Source organism: Chiloscyllium plagiosum, unplaced genomic scaffold, assembly GCF_037043375.1.
Source record: "Chiloscyllium plagiosum isolate Xiang-an unplaced genomic scaffold, Cpla_swu_hap1 HiC_scaffold_26, whole genome shotgun sequence".
In the NCBI taxonomy this organism is placed as follows: Eukaryota; Metazoa; Chordata; class Chondrichthyes; order Orectolobiformes; family Hemiscylliidae; genus Chiloscyllium; species Chiloscyllium plagiosum.
Window position 1 is genome coordinate 32,569,842 of NW_028270164.1, and position 21,484 is coordinate 32,591,325.

The following is a 21,484-nucleotide window of genomic DNA, read 5'->3' on the forward strand; positions in this document are numbered from 1 at the left end:
CTTACACGTGGACTGTCACCCGGTGAACATACTTAACCGTCTTTTGCATGGATTGCTGTGTATTTTTAGTTTCTAGACTTGCTTCTGGACCATAATATTTAAACTACTACCAAGCAAATTGTGATTAAGTGGTTGTACATTTTAAATATTCCTATTTAACAAGTGTTTTTCAATACTATTTCAATCATTCACCCTTATCATGTTGCCTTTACTATAAGTGACAAATACAAAAGAGCTGCTTTAAATGTATTACATATGCTCAGTGTTTCATGCAGTTAAAAGCCTACCAATTTTTAAAAAAAATATCCTGCTTACTTCAGGCCATCCCAGTCCTGTAAGCAGTTTCAGTCAGCTATTTACACATTTACTACTTAGCTGATTAAAACTGCCAGAAATCTCCATGATTGAACTCTCTCCCATCGCTGTTAATGTGTGACTAGCTGCTGGAAACTGTCAAGTGAGTTGGAGATAGTCTTCCAAACTTTCTTGATCTGTAGCTTCTCGCTTCACTTTCACAGCTCTCATGATTTCATGTACCGAGCATATTGGAGTGAATAAACCTTGAGGGTTAGTGCCAGAAATTCTGCTGCCTAATCCATGCACACCTCAATCACGTCTTCCAAATCTCCATTCCACATTGAGCTTCAAATGCTACATTCCATGTTCCAAATTGACAGTGTGACCAGCTGCTTAGAACTTCCAGAAGTCTCCATCAGCTATTTATGCCATTAACAGGTACAGAAGATGGACACAATTAGAGAATGGAGACTGTAACAGTCTCATTTAGCTGTTTACACTGTTTTACCATCCGCCAAGTATAATGAGCAATACATGTAAGCCTCAAAACACCCATTTGATGTGGTTGAGATAGATTTAGACCCTGCAAATTTCTCCTTGTGAGTAAATGTTGTTCCCCTGATCTTTGTGCTTTTTAACTGAAATCAACGACAAAGATTTTGAGTTGTTTTTCTGTCCATTGTAGGTTTGCAATCAAATTGTTGGAAGATCTTGTCTTTTTTGTTGTGGAGGTTGCAGACAATGGTCAGAATGTTCTCGACATTGTCATGACAAAACCCAACAGGGAAAGACAAAAACTCATGCGAGAACAAAACATCCTGAAGCAGGTGATTATCATCAATAACGTGTTTGGAATTTGTGTAGATGTAACAATACATTTGGTATGGACTACTAAACATTAGTGTGGCAGCTCCTATGGTAAACATGTCATGTAAAGTCAACACAATGGTTGCTGTTAGCCTATGTTAGAGTTCCTGTATGATTATGAGATCTTTATAGTAACCTTATTATAAATGTAGGAAAAAGAGGATTTATGTATTTGTTAGACTTTGAAGTAATCCCCTTACCCCCAATTTCTGACAACCATCACATAACCATAACCCTTTCCTTTGCAGAGACATATACATCTCCAGATTTAGTAATTTCCCCTTCACTTCCTTAATAAGTCTTTGGATCTAATATTATAAAATTACATGAGTTAATGCAGTAAGTTGCTGACCCACAAAGGAAAGCCTGATTTTTGACTAATGCACAAATAGCTGATGTCAGCATGAACACTCAGTTCTTTTGCATTATGAATAGTAAGCTGGCAAAGCTGCTGTCCTGATGGTTATCCAATGACTGCTGTTGGGATTATGTATGTGCAATCATTAGGCCCAATGCAGCTTGTCACTTATATTGCTTCTGCCACTGAGAATCCCTTGCAGTAAAAGATTAGAATAAGGAATATACTCTGCTGTAGATGTTGTGTTTATTATGTAGAAAATATGGCAAAATTATTGACTTTGTTGCCTCCTGTGCACAGATATTTGGAATTTTGAAGGCCCCTTTTCTGGATAAAGGTGATGGACCTATGCTAAGGTTGGAGGAGCTTGCTGATCAGAAGAATGCACCATACCAGTACATGTTCCGACTCTGTTACAGATTACTTCGACATTCACAGGATGATTACAGGAAAAACCAGGTATGGGGCTCTGACTTGTGTTTAATGGCTTGAACCCAATTCTTAAACATGACCTCAAATAGACATTACTTTCTTTAATGAATCTACATGAGGCAGACGTATAAAATAAGGTTTTTCAACTATCAGTGCTGAGATGGAAAGCAAACACCAAGTGAAGAATATAAGACAATTTTGTTCTGTGCAGCAGTGTGTGCACGGTGGCTCAGTGATTAGCACTGCTGCCTCACCGTGTCAGGGACATTATCAATTACTTCTGTCAGTGCTTTTGGGAATTCTAACAGGAAATAATTGCAATTCACCACTGTCGGTCGTGAGATATCCCTATAATCTTTATAGTTAAGAAAAGAGAAAAATGTAGGTACCGCCACTCTAAAGTTCAGTTCATCATTGATTATAGGAAGACTGTATTCTATCTTTTTCTGTCTGCGTCCAGCTCCTGCTGTTGTATGATTGGCACTGTAGTGCATTAGTATAAACCAAAATACTGCTAACTTAACCAGTGACAATGTAATTGGATTCTCCATGGAAGGCATTGCAGTGTAACCTGTGACATTGTCTGGGACACACTAATCTCCCATGTTCTGTTTTGGTGCTCACACCATGCATAGCCAGGATCTGAAGCAATAATGCATAAAAACTGCCTCACAAGCAACACATGAAAAGAATATTTTGTGACGTGCATGTTTCTTTTGAAACACTAATGGATTAATGGAAGGGGAAGGAAGTTCCTGCATTTGTACAAACCTGTACAGCAGAAAGAAACTTCCTGGTTTCGAGGGCACTAAATCAGTGACTCATAGGCTCTTGCCATGTAGGCTTTGTGAAGGAGAGGAACCTAGGCTGGAACAAATGGGGCTATAATACTAAAGATACTTTTGTTTGACATCTCCCCTTTGTTACTTTATTAGGAACATATTGCAAAGCAATTTGGAGTGATGCAGTCTCAGATTGGCTATGACATTCTGGCTGAAGACACAATTACAGCTTTACTCCACAACAACAGAAAACTGCTAGAAAAGCACATTACGAAAACAGAAGTTGAAACCTTCGTCAAACTAGTGAGGAAGAGCCGAGAACCAAGGTAGGGTGATCCACAGTTTTAGGATTGCTGTAACTGCTCAGTGAACATTAATCACATGTATAACTGCAGCACAGCTACTGGGTGAATTCTGTTTAGTCAAATATTCTGTGAGAGCCTCAGAAGCAGGTTCTCCCTGGGGGGATTCATCAAGCCATCAATGGGTTACAGATGCAGTGCTTTATTGTCAGGGGCACATTCTTTTAGATGCTGGATTAAAATAAGGCCCAGTCTGTTTATCCAAGTGAACACGAAAGGTCCCATTACACAGTTCAAAGAAAATGGGAGAGTTCTTCATGTGCTTTGCACAATGTTTGTGCCTCAACTAAAGTCACCAAAGTAAAATTAGTGATTCACTTTATTCCAATTTTTTTAGAATGTTATTGGCACAGAATGGTTACTATGTCTCCAAATAGCTATTTCAGCCCTTAAGCAAATAATTGGACGAAATGCTTTGTGATATAAAACATGATGGGCTACAATCTTAGTTTTGCTTTACAGACCTAAAACTGACACTGCATATAGAAATAACCTCATTTCCATTGCTTTTTATTGATATCTACAAAAATTCCAGGTAACCCATAGCATCTGCTTTAGGCCCCAATGCAACTTTGTAACTTAGCCCAATAAATCATGATGCAAGTTACTTCAGTATGACTAGAGAAAGTACCTGCAACTTTAAACAGCTGAATACGTTTTGACATATGTAATTGAGTCTTGCATGGTCTTGTAAATGGAACATGCAATTTGTGTCTTGGATTAGCTGCCATTAATTTTGAAAGGAAACAGAAGTGATAGGATTTAAAAAAAAAAATATGATGTAATCAAATTATTCTTAAAATAATTAAAATGAATCTTCACTGTTCATGGTTGCAGAGTTGAAATTTGTGGCTGATTTGAACCAGTCAGGTGTAAGTGTGAAGCAGAAGTATGCATATTGATGGTCTAAGCAACATAGATATGAAGTGAATGGTGAAATGATGTGGACAAAATCATGGCTAAAATAGATAGCATCCAAAAATGGTCATACGGATTGCAATGTAAAATTAACCTATTCAACATAATGCAAGCATTCTGCATCTTTGTATTGCCTGTTGATCGTCATAATTACTGCAGCCAGTTCTAATGTTACTGCTCATTAGTTACAGTGACAATAGAGGCCTTAGAATCATTACTTGCTAGCAGAACTCTGCCTTTTTAAATAGGAGATGTGTTGCGGCTGTTAGCATCATTCCATATAATATTGTCTGTAAGTACAAAGATCTGAAGAGTTAAAGGGCCAATGAAATAAACTATATTTTTTGTCAAACACCTGTCACTAATTCTTTCTGGTTTCTAACAGATTTTTAGATTATTTATCAGATCTGTGTGTGTCAAATCACGTTGCCATTCCAGTCACCCAGGAACTTATTTGCAAGTGTGTATTGGATCCTCAGAATGAAGATATCCTCATAAAAACTGAGTGAGTTACAGCTTCTTTTCTCAGCAGCATCATCAAAGATGTACCATATTCTTGTTTCTTTTTGGTTTATAAAGGAACAAAGATGATTCACATTTTGAATGAAACAAAGAGCTTTGTGTATAGAGCTTACATTCTTGAATGAAAAGAGCAAAAACATTCTGTAGAAAACAACTGATATAAATATCATCCTGTTTTCAGAGCATTCTTGATTACTGCAATTAATCAATATTGCTCCAGTTATTGTAGCTTGTACTTCTAATGAATATCTCATTCTGTTCACCAATAGTGGATTTGTTGTTGCCAATTTATGAATACTTCAATCCTTTTGTCCTTTTTTTAAAACAGCAGCAAAATAGTCTGCAGTAGGTTAGAAATTTTGGTCTCCCTGCTATTGGAAGAATGCTGTGAAACTTGAAAGGGTTCAGAAAAGGTTAACAAGGATGTTGCCAGAGTTGGAGGATTTGAGCGATAGGGAGAGGCTGAACAGGCTGGGACTGTTTTCCCTGGAGCGTCAGAGACTGAGGGGTGACCTTGTAGAGGTTTATAAAATCCTGAGGGGCATGGATAGGGTAAATAGACAAAGTCTTTTCCCTGGGGTGGGGGAGTCCAGAACTAGAGGGTATAGGTTTAGAGTGAGAGGGGAAAGACTTAAAAGGGATCTAAGGGGAAACTTTTTCACACAGAGAGTGGTGTGTGTATGGAATGAGCTCCCAGAGGAAGTGGTGGATACTGGTACAAATAAAACATTTATAAGACATAGGAGTGGATATATGAATAGGAAAGGTTTAGAGGGATATGAGCCAACTGCTGGCAAATGGGACTAGATTAATTTAGGATATCTGGTCAGTATGGATGAGTTGGACTGAAGGGCCTGTTTGTGTGGTGTAAACCTCTATGACTCCAGTGCCATTTGATCCATGATGAGATTTTCTCATGGGCTTTGTGCCCCAAAGCAGATTGAGTTGACTTTTCTGTTCCATAATGCTCTGACACCTCTTGTCCGGGGATATTCTCCTCTCCAGATAATGAAACACGTGAAAGTAAATTGCAACAAATAATTATGCAGGCTTTTTTTTGTTGTTAAGACACATTGTTAAAGATGTAGAATGAGTTCTGTGCTGCCATTGACCTGACCTGATTAGTCTGGGAGTGTCTGGGAGGTGTTTGTGGTTGTGATTTGTTTTATTCCTAAATGTTTATGCATTGGCAGAGTGCCAGTTAAAACATGTTTTTTCTAAGATTTTCAAGTCTCTTCCATTCTTGCTTACAAATTGAAGAAGATCCAACAAAATTACCATCTTTCAGTTTAGACGTGGCAAGCAAAATCCCTCGAAATGAAGGGGAAATTTATTAGGAACATAAGGCCAGCCTCTTGAACCTAATAAGCCATTCATAAGGTTGTAATTTTAACTCCAGCTATCTCCCTTTGTTCCATAACTCTTCATACACTGAGGGAATATTCCATTACAGCATTAAGATGTAAAGAAATATCCTGAACTTCCACATTTATTTATTTCTCCCACCTTTTTATACTTATGCCAGCAACTTGGAATGTTTTTAAAGCTTGAGGTTTTCTGTGCTGAGCCGTTCAGCGGTCTGTCGTGTCCACGTGTTTCAGTAATTTACAGTTGTATGTTTTCTTCAATTCAGGTAACTATGAACATTTAACCACTTCCAAGGGGAAAACATGGGATATTGCCCAATTACATGTCAGATGCCAATGTGATGTGGAGAAAGGAAACAGCAACTTCAAACTGCTCTTCAGCTTTCACCTTGGTTGACTATTCCCTTGCAGTTCAGTTCCCACTTGGTTCAACTCCCATTTGTCCCAATGCAGCTAGTGCAGTCCTTGAGATGCTCCCACAATGCAGGGGTGTTGGCAGTAGTAGAACACACAATTCTTCTGGAACTGACAGAAGCAATCCATCTCCTCACAGTTCCATGTCAGCAAGTCTAAATGTACCATTACTGGTTGACTTTGATTACATTCCCAAGGAAGCATGTACGTGCTTGCTCTGCTTGTTTATTTCCCAGATTGCTAAGTAGGTTCTGAGTATGTCATCAGATCCCCAGTTTGCTAGCTGAATCAAATGACACTCTCGTCACTCCAGAGGAAGGTGCATTTCAAGATGGTGTCAGTGAGCAGAATCATCCCAGGCTCTGAATGATGTGTGCTATGTTGAGAAATTTGGGAAATTGTGTGAGATGTTGAGCAAGGCTTTTCTCAACATCAAGACTAACAAGCTGCATTTTCCCAGAGAGAAAATTCTTGTTGTGAGCAGTGAGGAGCCTGTAATTGGGGATTATCACTCATCCTTTCCTTCATTACTACATATCTGATATCAGACTTCTATTCTCCTCACCTACCGAATAGTAACAGTAAGAAGTCCTGACATGAAAAGTCAGAGCGGATATATGGCGACTGTAGCTCACTGCTTTGGTATTTGGGCCAGTCATTGAGCTGCCTGATCACTTTGAGCTGGAGAGCTCCAGCCAAGTGCAGATTTGACAGTCACATGCCCCTCCTTATCTGCTTATGGGGTCCAGTCCTCAAAATGGGATTGATTCTTCCACCCATTCTATTTGGTGGCTGCTAACTGCATTTGCTGTCTGGCTGTATTATGGTTAAATGTACTAAAATGTAACTTTGGTTTACAGCAACATGAGGGCTAAGGTCAAAGGTATGGTCTCACAATCCCAGCCAACAACAATACTGAACAAGCCAGATCTCTGAATCAAACTTGGTTTGTTAGGCCATAAGTTTTGTTTTTTTGCAGTTTGGGTATGATGATAGTCAGTCACTGAACCTAGTCACAAGATGATGCCAACGTACTTTGAACAAATTTGAAATAGTCCAAAAAGTATGGATCACCATAATGAAAAATAGTCAATCTGAAGTCTGAAGAACAGTTGTGAAAGGTATGGAGGGATAATTTGGCAAGATTTGACTAGTACAGTCTCATAACTGTAAGCAAGGTGGGAGAATTTAACACAGAGTGCTTTATGTAGTTGCATGCCACTGCCAACACAGTTATACGAGACTTTGACATTTTGTCTCATGCTTGTTTTTGTTATTCAAATTAAATAGTTTGATTATGTTCTAGATTCAACATCACGTGGACCTACCCTGTTTTGTGAAGGAAAATGGATGGAAATCCTTCACAAAGCGGCAGTATCACTTCTCTCATGTTTGTCTGCTAAAAGAACTCACCTCAATTTATCCGACACAATGCATAATATCCAGAAACTGCCTAAGCAACATAATGTTCATTCGAAGGCAGATATAAAAGTTGTTCAGAAATCCTGAACAAACCATGAGCAAAATTTATCTCCTTATTCATTGTCAGCATAATTGGCTAAGCTTATGGATTTTTGGCATATTTCATTGTGGGGTGTTGTGACAACTAACAGGATGTGAGGCATCTCAAGTTGAAACTTTATTGCTGGAACAGCACAGCAGGTCAGGCAGCATCCAGGGAACAGGAGATTCGATGTTTCGGGCACGAAACGTCGAATCTCCTGTTCCCTGGATGCTGCCTGACCTGCTGTGCTGTTCCAGCAATAAAGTTTCAACTTTGATCTCCAGCATCTGCAGACCTCACTTTCTCCTGTGAGGCATCTCAACCTCTGCTTTCAAGTCCCTGCAATAGATCATTTTCTGAGACTAATAATGAGGTGCAGATCAGAACATTATAACTGGGATGTCACCTTGTTGGTGATCCAATGTCATCCTCAGTTTGAAGGAGAGCTGTCACTGACTACCAACTGCAACTGAGTTTGCTATTTAGTTAAAACCTTCTTTCACAGAGTTTCTTGTATGTTACAACTGAAAGACCACATACTGAAATATAAATAGAATAAATGTTGAGTTAAAACATCAAACTGAGGAATCATAATATATTCAGGTGGATATGTCTGCATTAAAAGAAAACAGTAAATTTTGTCAGTGCCTTAATATCCCTGTTTCAAGCAACATTGTCACAAAGGATTATCTGGCTTTTTTTTGTTAAATGTTTGTGGGGCCTTGCTGTGTGGAAACACAACTATGTGTTCCCATACAATATGAACTATCTTTCATTAGAAAGCATTCTGACACTTGTTGAGGGTCAAGATGCAATACACATGCGAGTAGAAGTATGAGTGTTTTAATTTTGCAATGCAGTGTAAAGCACAGAGAAGCTGAATACTTTGTTACATATTTTGCTTATAGGTTGAGGCCAGTGAAGGAAATGTCTCAGTCTCCAGAGTATATGAGTATGGAATACTTTGAAGACGAAGTTTGGTTGATCTGGACAGACAAAATGAACGAAGTTCAGGAGAAAAGCATCAGACAGTTAGCGCAAGAGGCCAGAGCTGGTAATACACATGATGAAAATGTCCTAACTTATTACAGGTAATTAGCATTATTTTTTGCAAAAGTACACCTTTGCATTGAGGAGCAGTAGTGTATGTAATTGTTAGTGAACTGTGTTTTAAACCCATATGTAATGATTAGATTTTATGAGGGTCATTTGGTAATTATTTTGTGGCAAATGTAAAAGTTGCTTTTTTATGTCTAAAGAATTTATTTAATCCTAGAATTGACCTTTCTGTCAGCGCTTGCCCTTCTGAAGGGGCATGGATGCCTGGCTAACAGGAACAGGCATCTTAAAGAAAACTACATTTTAAGAAGTGAACTACTGAATTTTTTAATGTTGCTTTATTGACATCTTCATTTTCATACCTGTTGTTGTTGCTCATACTAGACTTCTTTTGTGTTGTGACTGTTATTTTCAGCTCAATTTGTTTATGTTCCCTGAAGTAAATAGCTTTTAAGTGTTGACCACATTTTGTGTAGATATATATAAACCACATCTCTGAAAAGTATTAATTTTTTGAACCATTTAGCAGCTTTTGGGATCACTTTATCTGTTCCCAGCCTCCAACTTGCCACATCTATAAATATAACAGTTTGCTGCAATCTTCTTGAATATAGGACAAAAGGGTTGCTGGTCTATTACCATAGATGTCACTTTACTGCATTCACTCATCAACTATAAGAGATATACAACATAGAAAGAACCCATTATTCCATCATGCTTGTGTTGTTAGTACAAACCAAAACTAATTTTTATATCCTGCTCCTTTCCCATAAATTTAGCTTTTCTGTTTCAAATATTTGTTCCATTTCCCTGAGAAGATGCAACAGTTTTTTTGCCTCATTCAGTTTCTGTGACAAAGCTTCCATGCTACATTAACCCTGTGTATGAATAACAAACACTGAAAAAGGTATTCCCTGTTAATTTCTAAACAACACTCAAGAGGTTTAACACCATCCAGGTCAAAGCAGCACATTTGATTGATGCCTCATCCATCTTTACAGATTACAGTACTAATGTGTTTAATAACTTAACTCTTAATAACTCACTAGCTGTTGATAGCATACAAGCTTTGAACAACTTATTTATTTTTGATACTTATCCCCTGTTCACCAACCCTCCAGCCCACTGCTTCTTTCCTCAATACTTCTAGACAGTCCATCTCTCCTACTTGCTGCCCCTCCCATTTGCTGTTTCCCTTCCCTGACCATCATCTTGCTGAACCTTCCACTGGCCAACCTTCCTATCACCGCCTGTCTCCTACTTGTTGCTCCTCCCACTTGCTGCCTGTCTCTCCTTCACCACCTCTTATACATACAGCCTCTCTTGTTGATAAATTAAAGCCAATGATAATTGAGCAGTACTGAGTAGGCAACAAACACAGAAAAGGTATTTGCCAGTAATTTCTTTTCACAACCTAAAATCCCAGACCACATTTGGACATCACACCACACTCTCTTGAGTTTGAATATAAAATCCCTGAGCTTCTGTTGACTTCAACTTGAAACCTTCTCCTCATCTCTTCAGGGTGAATCTTTCTATGCGCAGATAGAAATATGCGCAATATCTGTTTAGACAATGTTCCTTTACTCAATTATCTGCGCATCGTTGAAGAGACTACTGGTAGTAAGCCAGCTCTGTCAGCTCCTTAGTCTTTTAATCTCCACAATTCTCATTTCTTTGAATTGTAATTCCTCACTAACACTCTGGTAGTTAACCCAAAAGCAATCCGACTGGAATAGCAGCACCTGTAATGGATCGTATTCACATCTGTCTGTCTGAGGGTCCTATGGTACAGTATAGCATTCCTACCTCCTAACCAGGACACACAGCTTCAAGTCTCACTTGCTCCAGAGGTATATCATAACATTTCTGAACAGGTTAATTAGAAAATATCTGTCTGACCGACTCTGAGAGTCTATATGTAGCAGGACCAGCTTCTTCCTACTTTGTCTTGAATTGTTAAAAGCCTGCACTTCACTTTCAATAAGTTTCACTTTGATTTCCTGCCTTAATAACAAACAGAACACAGCATGTTGGCTTCGGACAGACTTTGCATGAGGTCACATTGTCTTGTCTTTGGGCAGATTTTTTAAGTGATCACATACCTTCTCCAAACTACTACATTTTACATTAAATGGGGTAATTTAAAAATACAAACGACTTATTAAGTCCAGAATTCAAAACAGATCTTTATCCCTAATATTACCCAGTCATCTGTTCTCTGATCTTTTGTCTCTGTTTTCATCTTGTATACATTTATCCACTCAGCAAATTAGATATTTAGACAGCATTGATTGGCTCTTCTATGGGTTCTTTATACAAGCTGAGATCAACTTCTATTTAGTATACAGCAATGTTTATTAACAGATGATACATGATGGTAAGGTTACAGTGCTATATGCTCCATGCAGGATATGTTCTAACCTTTTAGCAGCGTACTAGCATGTGACTACTAAGGTCACAGTTACATCACAGCTTCCCTAAGGGGGCATCTACTGCACTTGTATATAAAATAAAAGTTCTGTTTGGACAGTCTCAGTTAAATTTTGAGTGGATATGACCCACAGTACAAGGCAACCTCAAATTCCACAACTGTTGACAGTATAACAGAGACTGGTATCGAAAATGCTCCTCTAAAGTTCAATTTGAAAGGCATTGCTGAGACAAATGAATGTTCCTAATATTTCCTAATTTTTATGTTTTAGGTATCAGCTGAAGCTCTTTGCAAGGATTTGTCTAGATCGTCAATATTTGGCAATTGATGAAATTTCCAAGCAGCTGAGTGTGGAGTTGATATTTCTCTGCATGGCAGATGAAACGTTACCATTTGATATACGGGCCTCATTCTGCAATCTGATGTTGCATGTCCATGTAGACCGAGACCCCCAGGAACTGGTAACGCCAGTGAAATTTGCTCGACTGTGGACTGAAATACCTACAACAATTAGTATCAGAGAGTAAGCCCACTTCTGTATGCCTGAATATGTTTACTTGAAGTTGTTAAATCTTGGGTTGAACAAACTCGGAGTAGGAATTGAGTAATCTGGGGAGGGTTATAAATTATAGAGCAGCATAGGTTATTATAGTCTGGATCTCCTTCGAGTGATGATCGCAAAGTGTATGTTGTTATTAAGCAACACTCTTCTACTGAAACCATTAACTCGGTAAATTGTTGAAAGTGTGAGCAGATAATGCAAGGGCAGATGGACATCTGGTAGCTTAATGAATGGATTTTGATAAGAACAGGAATGAGTCAGAAGGAAATGAAGTGAACTAATTTCAAAGCAGTTAGGGATAACAGGTTGGCCTGAGAAAAAGAAATAAAAGAGGGCCAAAGCTAAAATTTAAAAAAGGTTGCTTCATATAATAGCTGTCACCATTTGAGGCAGTCAGATTTCATACTTTCAACTGTTCCATCTTTAATAGACCAGATAGTTTATTGGCATTGCATTAACAATTATCACGTCATTAAAAAGATACCAGTACTACTAGTTACCAAATTGCACGTATTGCATTTAATGGCAAATTTATGTGCAAATCCAGAAATTCTTATTATTGAACAGGGTAAGGGCTGCTTGCAGAAAGCAAATAGCTGCGTGTTAAGTTCCAAAGTTTGCGACTTAGGCTATGGTGAATCTATTGGTCCAAGAGAGGGTGGGGTCAGGTAGGAAATGGAAGGTCATTTAACTAGAAGGTGATGGGGCCTTTAATCTCTGCCTGAATTAAGTTCTGGGTGGAAGGGTCCATGGCCAACATCCTGCTAATTGAAGCTCTGAAGTGGCCAATTAATGTGCACTCAAAGGCTTCAATCTGTCTCTGCTAGAAATAACCCAGCAGCAAGCGTGCTTTATGGAAGGTGGAAGATTGTGATTGCTTATTGTTTTGGAGGTTTAGGACATGATCAAAGACTCCTGGTGCTTGATGAAGGACATATTTATAGGGCAGCGACTCCCCCGCGCCCCCCCATGACTTTGCTTCCTATACCCCTGGAGCACCACCTCTCCATGCTGACCTGAATCCCTGGAAACCACCCCCACTGAAATTTCCTTTATCCTTGGTCTACTATTGTGTTCCTGACATCAGCTACGATCTTTAATGTACAGTAACCAAGAAAAGAAGCTGTCAGCCTCTTATCAGCTGAAAGCTCCTGCTGGGAAGGAGCTCTACCCCACTGATCTGATTCTGTATGAAGGCCAGCCTCTGTCCTCATAAGTACTTGAAGGACAGGAGATATTTTTAGTTAATTTGGTTTGATTTATTGTTGTCACATGCACTGAGATACAGTGAAAAGTGTTGTTCTGCATGCTCTACAGGCAGACCATACAATACCAAGTGCATCAGGTAGCAGAAAGAGTACACTATACAGAATTATAGCCATAGTAGTCAGGCTAAAGGTTTTGATGCATTTTCAGACAGTGCAAGACTCGGAGGATATTGTTCCCAGTCTCTAATCCCTTGAAGTTGATGATCAATTTGTCTGTTAAAGTCACTGTGCTGATTTAACATGTTGTAATTTGTCAGTAATGCTGTAATTTTTTTTACTTTTTTAAAATGATAACATCATATTTTCTGTCCTAATCTTAAAAAAACACCTTACTCTGGTTAACAAAGAATGAAACCCAGCAGCCATGTTGATGAGGATTAGTGCTAGTGAGAGAAAATTTGACCACAATTAAATTTTTATTTGCAGTTATGATTCCAATTTGAATGACTCACGGGATGACAAGAAAAACAAATTTGCTAATACAATGGAGTTTATGGAAGATTATCTCAATAATGTGGTAAATGATACTCTTCCGTTTTCTAACGAGGAAAAGAATAAGCTCACATACGAGGTAATTATTTTTTATTTGTTTATTTCCTTGCAATTATTTAAAGTTCTAGTAGTCTGAACAATTTTGCCAATCTCATCTACACAGAGAGATATTCTATTAAGTTTAGTATCTAAAGGACCAAATATTATTGACAAGAAAGGTTGCTATTTTTCACTGATTTTCTGCAACAGATAATATTGGAGTGTGATTGCAAGATCTAAAATCTATGTTCTTCAAACTAACTCTCAATGGTTCAACTGCTATTTTGATGCATTGAAGTCCTTGGGCTTGGTTAAAAAGAATAGGCAAAAGCTAGTTGCACCCCTCCCTCAATCTGCCCTAGACTTCTCTCCTTGAATCTTGTCATTCTGTTCTGCCTTTCACTACCGTCTATAATCTCTTCAAAAAACTTTTTTTTTCACCAATCCTTGCAGTCATCTCTTTAGACTCTAATGTAGTTTTGAGTTTATATCCAATTACACTTTATTGGTATATGTCACTGAAGTGAAGATGCTACATAGTAAACTGAAGTCTGGAACTGTACACCTAATGTGTGTCCTCGTTTTAGCTCTGGTACAAATTATAAACCTTGGAAAACATATGATTGCTATAGTAAATGGGCCAGCTTTTCAATAGAAGGTAAATGATTAATAGAAAAAACAAGTTTATTTTTCTGGCATTTCTGGCTCCTGTAAATGGTGCATGCATCCATATGTGTTTCTTTTGTAGCATATTTGGGGCAGTGGTGTATTAAAATATACATATAGTAAGAATTTAACAAAACGGTATTTTTACAAGAGGATGTTGTGTGCATTGGGAGCAGCTGAACAACTCAGGTTGTAAAGGCAATAACTTTATAGGATGTGTCACAACCAGTTTTATGGAGCAGTATGTTTTTGAACTGACAAGGGAATAGATCAAACTGGACTTGATGAGCAATAAGCTAAAACTAGATGATAATTTGACAGTAAAGGGAATATCCTGCCAATATTGCTTATAGTGTGTTTTAAATGATATTAGATTTGAGAGAGAAAGGAGAGTCATTAGAATGGTGTTTAAAATTTAAGGACTGCAAAATTAGAAGGACTTAGTAGGCTGGACAATACTTTTGGAAAAGCTTACAGATAAACAAGGGTAAATGTTAAAAAGAAGTATTCCATGCAATGTACAGATCTCTAAAAGGTAAAGGTTGTATTTTTATGATTCATTAGCCATGATCAACAACACTAAATGAGTGTATTTACACCCAGCAGACTGCAGTAGTTTAGGAAGGCAAATCCAAAGGGGGTACATTCCAACCATCTTCCTATGTGCCAGGTATAATTCCAAGCCACAGAACGTTTTCTCCCTAATTCCAATGAACTTCAGTTTTGCTAAGGCTCCTTGGACAAATGCTCTGGCAGAACCCAAATGGAGAGTCAGTGAGTCAATTATTATTGAGCAATTGCCACTTGAGCTGATCCACACAATTAGCAGGATAATATTCTGAGGACATGAGTTGATTGGTCATGGCAACTGGTGTTATTTGCATTTGATTAATTAATAAATATAACATTTTAAAGAAGTTAGTCTAAGGAAAGATGAGTGTAGAACTATCATTGATTGTCATAAAAGCCCATCTGGTTCACTAATGTGCTTTAAGGAAACAAATCTGCTCTCCTTATGTTGCTCAGTTGTGTCAAACCATGAGAAAAAATTGAATAAGAAAAAAACCCAAACAGACTACTGACACTGGCCTGGGTACTGGAAACGACAAAGGAACATCCTGCCTGGTCTGCTTTTCAAAATTCTGAACTGTAACATCTGATAACTTGTGCCAAGATTGTGAGAGCTGTTCCACAGACTATTCAAACAATAACCTGAAGAAATAATACTCACCCAGTCATTGGATCACAGAATGCCAACTGTGTGGGGACTTCAATGTCCACTACCATAAGTGACTTGGTAGTACTACTCCTGACCAAGCCAGATGATCTCTGAAGAATATTTCAGCTACACTGGACCTATGATGGGTGATAAATGCATTAATACAAATGAAATCCTATTTTTTTCCATCCTTTCAAATTTACCTGATGCTGATGCATCTGTCCATGACACTACTTTATTGAGATGAGGTCCTGTCTTTTCACTCAGGGTGCATTTACTCAGCTTGTGTGCTAGTGTCAGTTTGCTAAATGGAATGGATTCAGAACAGGTCTAATGACTTGAAACTGGACATTCCTAAGATGCTGAGTGCTCATTGTCATCAGCAGCAGAATAGTATTCAATTACAGTCTGTAATCCCAACAGATTCCCTGAACTACCATTTGTCATAAAATCAGAGGAACTACTCTAGTTCAATGAGGGTTGTAGGAGATCATGCCAGTAGTTGTGCCAAGCATATTTGAAATGTAGATGCCTACTTGGGAAAGTTATAACACTGGATTACATGCTTATTAAACCCGCAGTCTGTGGACCAGATTAGAGCTTTGTGCTCCTTAAACATCACATTATAGATGGTTGTGAGCAATACACTAGAGAAGGAAAAGCCAAAAATGTCCCGAAACTTATTGATGGGTGAGTTCAGTACGTCAGTGCGAAAACAAGGCTGCAGCATTTGCAACTTTTTTCAGCCAGAATTGCTAAGTGGATATTCCACCCTGGCCTCCTCCAGACACCACACCCATCATAGATGCCAATCTTCAGCTGGTTTGATTTGATATCAAGAAACAGCTGAATCCAGCAAATGTTGTGGACCGCAAACAACATTCTGGCAATATTTCTGAGGACTTGTGCTCTAATTTTATCCATACCCTTAACCAAACTGTTCCAGTACATTTCTGACAATGTGGAAAATTATCCAGTTATATCCTGTCCACAAAACGCAGAAGAACTCTAACCTAGTCAATTATTCTTAATCAAGGCAAATTGATGAAAGGTGTGGTCGACAGTGCTATCAGGCACCTCTCACTCAGCGACTGATGTTCCATCTGAGCTTTGCCAGAGTCACTTGGATCCAGATTCCAATAAACCTTCAGTGAGGTGTGTGTGACTGCCCTGACACCAAGGCAACATTTAACGGAGTGTAGGTGAAGAAGCCTGAGCAAAATCAGTCAGTGGGAGTGAGTAAGAATGATCCGCTGGCTGGTGTCATTGGAAGTGGATTATTCATTCAGGCTGAAAAAAGATAGAAACAAAAGCAGAAATTGCTGTAAAAACTCAGCAAATCTGGCAGCATTTGTGGAGAGAAAGCAGAAATAACGTTTTGGTTTAGTGACCCTTCTTCAGAGTTGATTTATGTTTTCGTATCTGAAATCCAGCATCTGTAGTTCTTTTGGTTTTTTTTAAAAGAGAGAGAAATTTTAAAGAAAATTATCCTAAATTGAGATATTAGCAGAAGGACTAGAGAATATAAGTACAAAATTTGAGTAGAGTATTGCTAGGACAGTGACCCATGGATTTTTTTAAAAAAAAGTAAATTCCTTGCAATATTGGAAGTGGCATTTTGTTCACTTTTATCTCAATAGGAAAGGTCTGACAAAATCTTGTTAATTATGGATTGGCACAGGCGAGACAAGAGAGACCCATGAGAGGTACTATTGTTGTAATGCCTCACGTGTACAATCATCCCTCAAACTGGAAAACAGAGGATGTACAGTCCTGGGCTGCACACAAAATGAACAATTGGCAGTGGTAGTGGTGAGGATAAATGGATCACCCGAAGCTCAATGGACAAAGGAAAGTTGTAGGCGATAACAGTAGGGGTGTGTTGTGAGTGAAATTAAAGAAAATACACACAGTATGGTGAGGTATGAGGAACAGGTAAGAGATAGATTGCAGAGAGTAGACTTCCAGACTATTAAAAATTATTAGCTCAACCAGTGACTGGAAAATCTAGAGACCATCAAAATACAGCAGTTACATTTATGGAACCATGTTTTAATTATAAGGAAGCACAGATTTGAAATAAAGAGAAGCTGGTGCAAATTTTAAAGACATGGCATTGGATATTCCCAGAATAATAGGTTGAGGTACCTGGTGAAGAGAGTGGTAAGTGGGCCCAAAGAGAGGGAAATTAAATGCAATACACTAAATGCGTTTTCTCAGCAAAACTTTCAAGGAGAGAAAGTCCAACACCTTAAAACAAATGCTCTGAAAATGTTAACAGAAACATAGCAATTACAGCTGTGAGGGTGAGCTGAACAGCCAGTGGTCTATTATAGACAGAGAATTGAAAATAATCATCACCTTTTAAACAAATAAAACCACGTTTGGAATTAAAATATCCTTACCACTTAAAGGATCACAAGACCAACTGTATTCCAGAAGGTGACCTTAGTTTGGTAAAATGCGGCAATTAATAAGGGTAGGCAATGGCCCAGTGGTATTATCACTAGGCTGTGAATCCAGAAATATATCTAATATTCTGGGAACCTGGCTTCATGGTAGATGGTGGAGTTTGAAATCAATTTTTTTAAAATATCTAGAATTAAGAATCTATGATGACCAAGAAACCTTTGTCCATTGTCAGAAAAATCTATCTGGCTCGCTAATGTCCTTCAGAGAAGACAATCTACCATCCTCTCCTAGTCTGGCCTACTTATGACTCTAGATGGACAGCAATGCGGTTGACAATCAAATGCCTCTGAAATGGCCAAGCAAGTCGCTTAGTTAAAGGGTAGCTGCGATGCTCACGTCCTACAAGTGAATTTTAAAAAAAGACTGAATGGTTCACACAGGCCTGAATGAATTTGTAACAGTTGAGCTATGGTGACCTTCATTCTGGAAATTTTTATTATATCACCTTACTGATGTGCAATTTATCACAAGAACAATAACAGGACCAAGCTTCACAAAACAAAATTGTTTAAGCGAGTTTCCCAGATCTTGAATTTGATATCCAATAAATGAATTCACAGAGGGGAGACAATGGCATAATGGTAATATCACTGCACTAGTAGAGTCATAGAGATGTGCAGCATGGAAACACACCCTTCGGTCCAACCCTTCCATGCCGACCAGATATCCCAACCCAATCTAGTCCCACCTGCCAGCACCCAGCCCATATGCCTCCAAATCCTTCCTATTCATATACCCATCCAAATGCCTCTTAAATGTTGCAATTGTACCAGCCTCTATCACTTCCTCTGGCAGCTCATTCCATACACGTACCACCCTCTGTGTGAAAAAGTTGCCCCATAGGTTGCCCTAGACAAAATTTATGGACACATGAGTTCAAATTGCACCATAACATGATGATGATGAAATTTGAAATCCATAACAATCTGTCATTATGGCTAGTATGTAAGCACTGCCAATTATTGTAGAAACCTACCTAGTTCTGCCATTCTTACCTGATCTGACCTACATTTGACTCCAGATCCACAGTAATGCGGTAGTCTCTTAACTACATATGGAGTAATGAGAGATGGCCTAGCCAGTAATGCCCACATTTCACGAAGGAAAGCTTTCACATTCCTTTTCCAACACGCATTCTCAATACTGAAATGTAAAATAAGAATAGGAAAGTTAGTTTTTCTGATATTCTAATGGCACTGTACCGAAAGGTTTCTATGATTTGCAGACCAATGCTTGATTACATTGAGCTTGAAATTCATTAAAAGGGTTATCCATTTGCATTTAATTATCTTAAAGAACCATTCATAATACTTGTTACATAGATTAGAAAATATTCTTAATTACTCAGTAGGGCAAGGATTCAAGTTTGCCCTGGGTGTGGGAATATTATAGTGTGTTGTTGATTATAAAATTACTGATCCTCATTTTTTTGCATCTTACTCTAGGTGGTCAGCTTAGCCAGACATCTGATCTATTTTGGTTTCTACAGCTTCAGTGAGCTCCTACGACTGACCAGGACACTACTTGGTATCATTGATTGTAATCAAGATGTCAACATTATAGATGCCATGGATCATGATGAGGGGACTGGTGAGTATTTTATTGCAAGAGTTTCTCAGGATTCTTAGTTAGTCAGTTTGGGACCGGTGTTTGATGAGATTTCATTTGCCACTGGGTAGGATGGGCAAGCCTACCACCTGCTCAATGAAAGCAAACTGAATTATTTTCATAGGCCTCAGTGTTAAAGTAATGAATGTTCATGCACTCAAAACAAGTCACAAATCAGCTTGAATTGGGATTGGTAGAAGAGTTCGGGAATAACTTGTCTTCTCCACAAAGGCTAGCCCATTTGTTAAAATGGGGAAGTGGAAATGTAATGTAAAGCTGCCACAACCCTAATGGACCTTATGGCTGCTCTCTCATTAGAGAGAGGTATGACTAGTGGTGATTTTAACCTGGGGGCCACCACACCTCAAGTGAGGGACAAAGTTGAGAACGTAGGACCTCATGGTAACCTCAAACAGGGTAGAAATTGAACTTATGCTGTTGACATCACTCTGCATCACAAACCAGCTATCCAACCTACTGAGCTAACTAACCCCAAGGGAGACAACAAAGAGTTAGACATTGGTTGTATTGATTATTGTGGAGACAGAAGAGGTATTAACATTTCTTCTGTCACACATTGCTAAAATGCATACCTGCCCAGCTTTGTGAGCAACTTTCACCAATGCCTTTAAAGGACTGCTGACTTGGGCCACTTGGTATTCTGTGTGTCTGGACACAGTGTAGGTTTTGCCCTCCAAACATGAAAATAGTCATGGGGCCCTGTTGTATTACATCCTGATTTACAATATATTGTATCATGAAGCTGCCAGTTGTTTATAGAGAGAGATTTGGCTGCCCATCTGAAGGCCCTAACCACAAGTTGGAACAATGGCAAATATTGGGTGCGGGTAAGGTGCTGAGCTGTCCAATTTTTGCATTTCCAGTTACCTGAAAAATGTGATATAAAGGAATGGTACTAAAATGTACACAAAATTTATAAATCTCAGAAATATAACATATAACTTCACCAGTGTTAATGTATTTTAGTTTGAAATATCCATACAGACACTTTGGAAAAATCAAATTACAAAAACACACAGCACAGAACACATCCTTTAGCCCACAATGTTGTGCCGAGGTTTAATCCTAATGTAAAATATAGTAACTTAACCTACGCACCAACATAAATATAGATATTTATAAAGCACTTCATACCTCTGCAGGTTGCATAGCTTGAATGAACTGTCTTATTTATTATGTATTCTCTACTTAATCTAAACAAAATAATGACTGATTATAAGCGATTATAAATTAGTAACTTTTGCATGAATTCTCATATCATACATAAGATATAACTGTCTTTCCAACGTCAACTCTTTATAAATATGAAAGGAGAATTCAAATTCTGTTGTCGAGGAAGGAAGAATTGCATGAACACTCAGCTCTGACCCAGTTTAAGGTTGAAATTAATTGCTGCAGTCATTGTTAACATCACCAATGTGCAATTTTAAAACTTGTTCCCCACTGTTTTAAGCCATTTATGTTAAGCTGATCAGTGTCTTTATTAAAATAGCAAAGAAATGTCATAAAAATATTTTAAAGCTTTTGGTACTAATGTTGCACAATCCCATTTAAATCCATATATTTTAATTGGAAAGGCTTATCATCTAAAATAAATGTCTCCTATTCTCAGTTCCAGTGCAGGCTTCCCTCCTGTGTTATGATGGGTGGTGCGAAAGCAGCTGCTCATTATGGCTTTAGTCATAATAACAAAGGCAAATGCTTCAGATAGTAAAATAAATTCTTATCATGCAATGACTGGGAGTCAAAATAATAGCAGAGGAGAAGAACATCTCATGTTGATATTTCTTTTAGTGGTTGTTGAATCTACAATAGTTTTGA

General features: G+C 38.3%; 1 protein-coding gene across 2 annotated transcripts in view; it reads left to right on the forward strand.

Annotated features, from left to right (window-relative positions):
* Positions 1–21,484, forward strand: part of itpr3 (inositol 1,4,5-trisphosphate receptor, type 3) — a 277,430-nt gene that overhangs the window by 139,826 nt on the left and 116,120 nt on the right. For both annotated transcript variants that reach the window (XM_043716798.2, XM_043716799.2), the window contains exons 14-21: positions 983–1,124; positions 1,823–1,981; positions 2,890–3,062; positions 4,402–4,521; positions 8,732–8,914; positions 11,588–11,839; positions 13,573–13,717; positions 19,480–19,624. In XM_043716798.2, the coding sequence (XP_043572733.1) occupies positions 983–1,124; positions 1,823–1,981; positions 2,890–3,062; positions 4,402–4,521; positions 8,732–8,914; positions 11,588–11,839; positions 13,573–13,717; positions 19,480–19,624 (1,319 nt within the window). The remainder of the gene's footprint in view (positions 1–982; positions 1,125–1,822; positions 1,982–2,889; positions 3,063–4,401; positions 4,522–8,731; positions 8,915–11,587; positions 11,840–13,572; positions 13,718–19,479; positions 19,625–21,484) is intronic.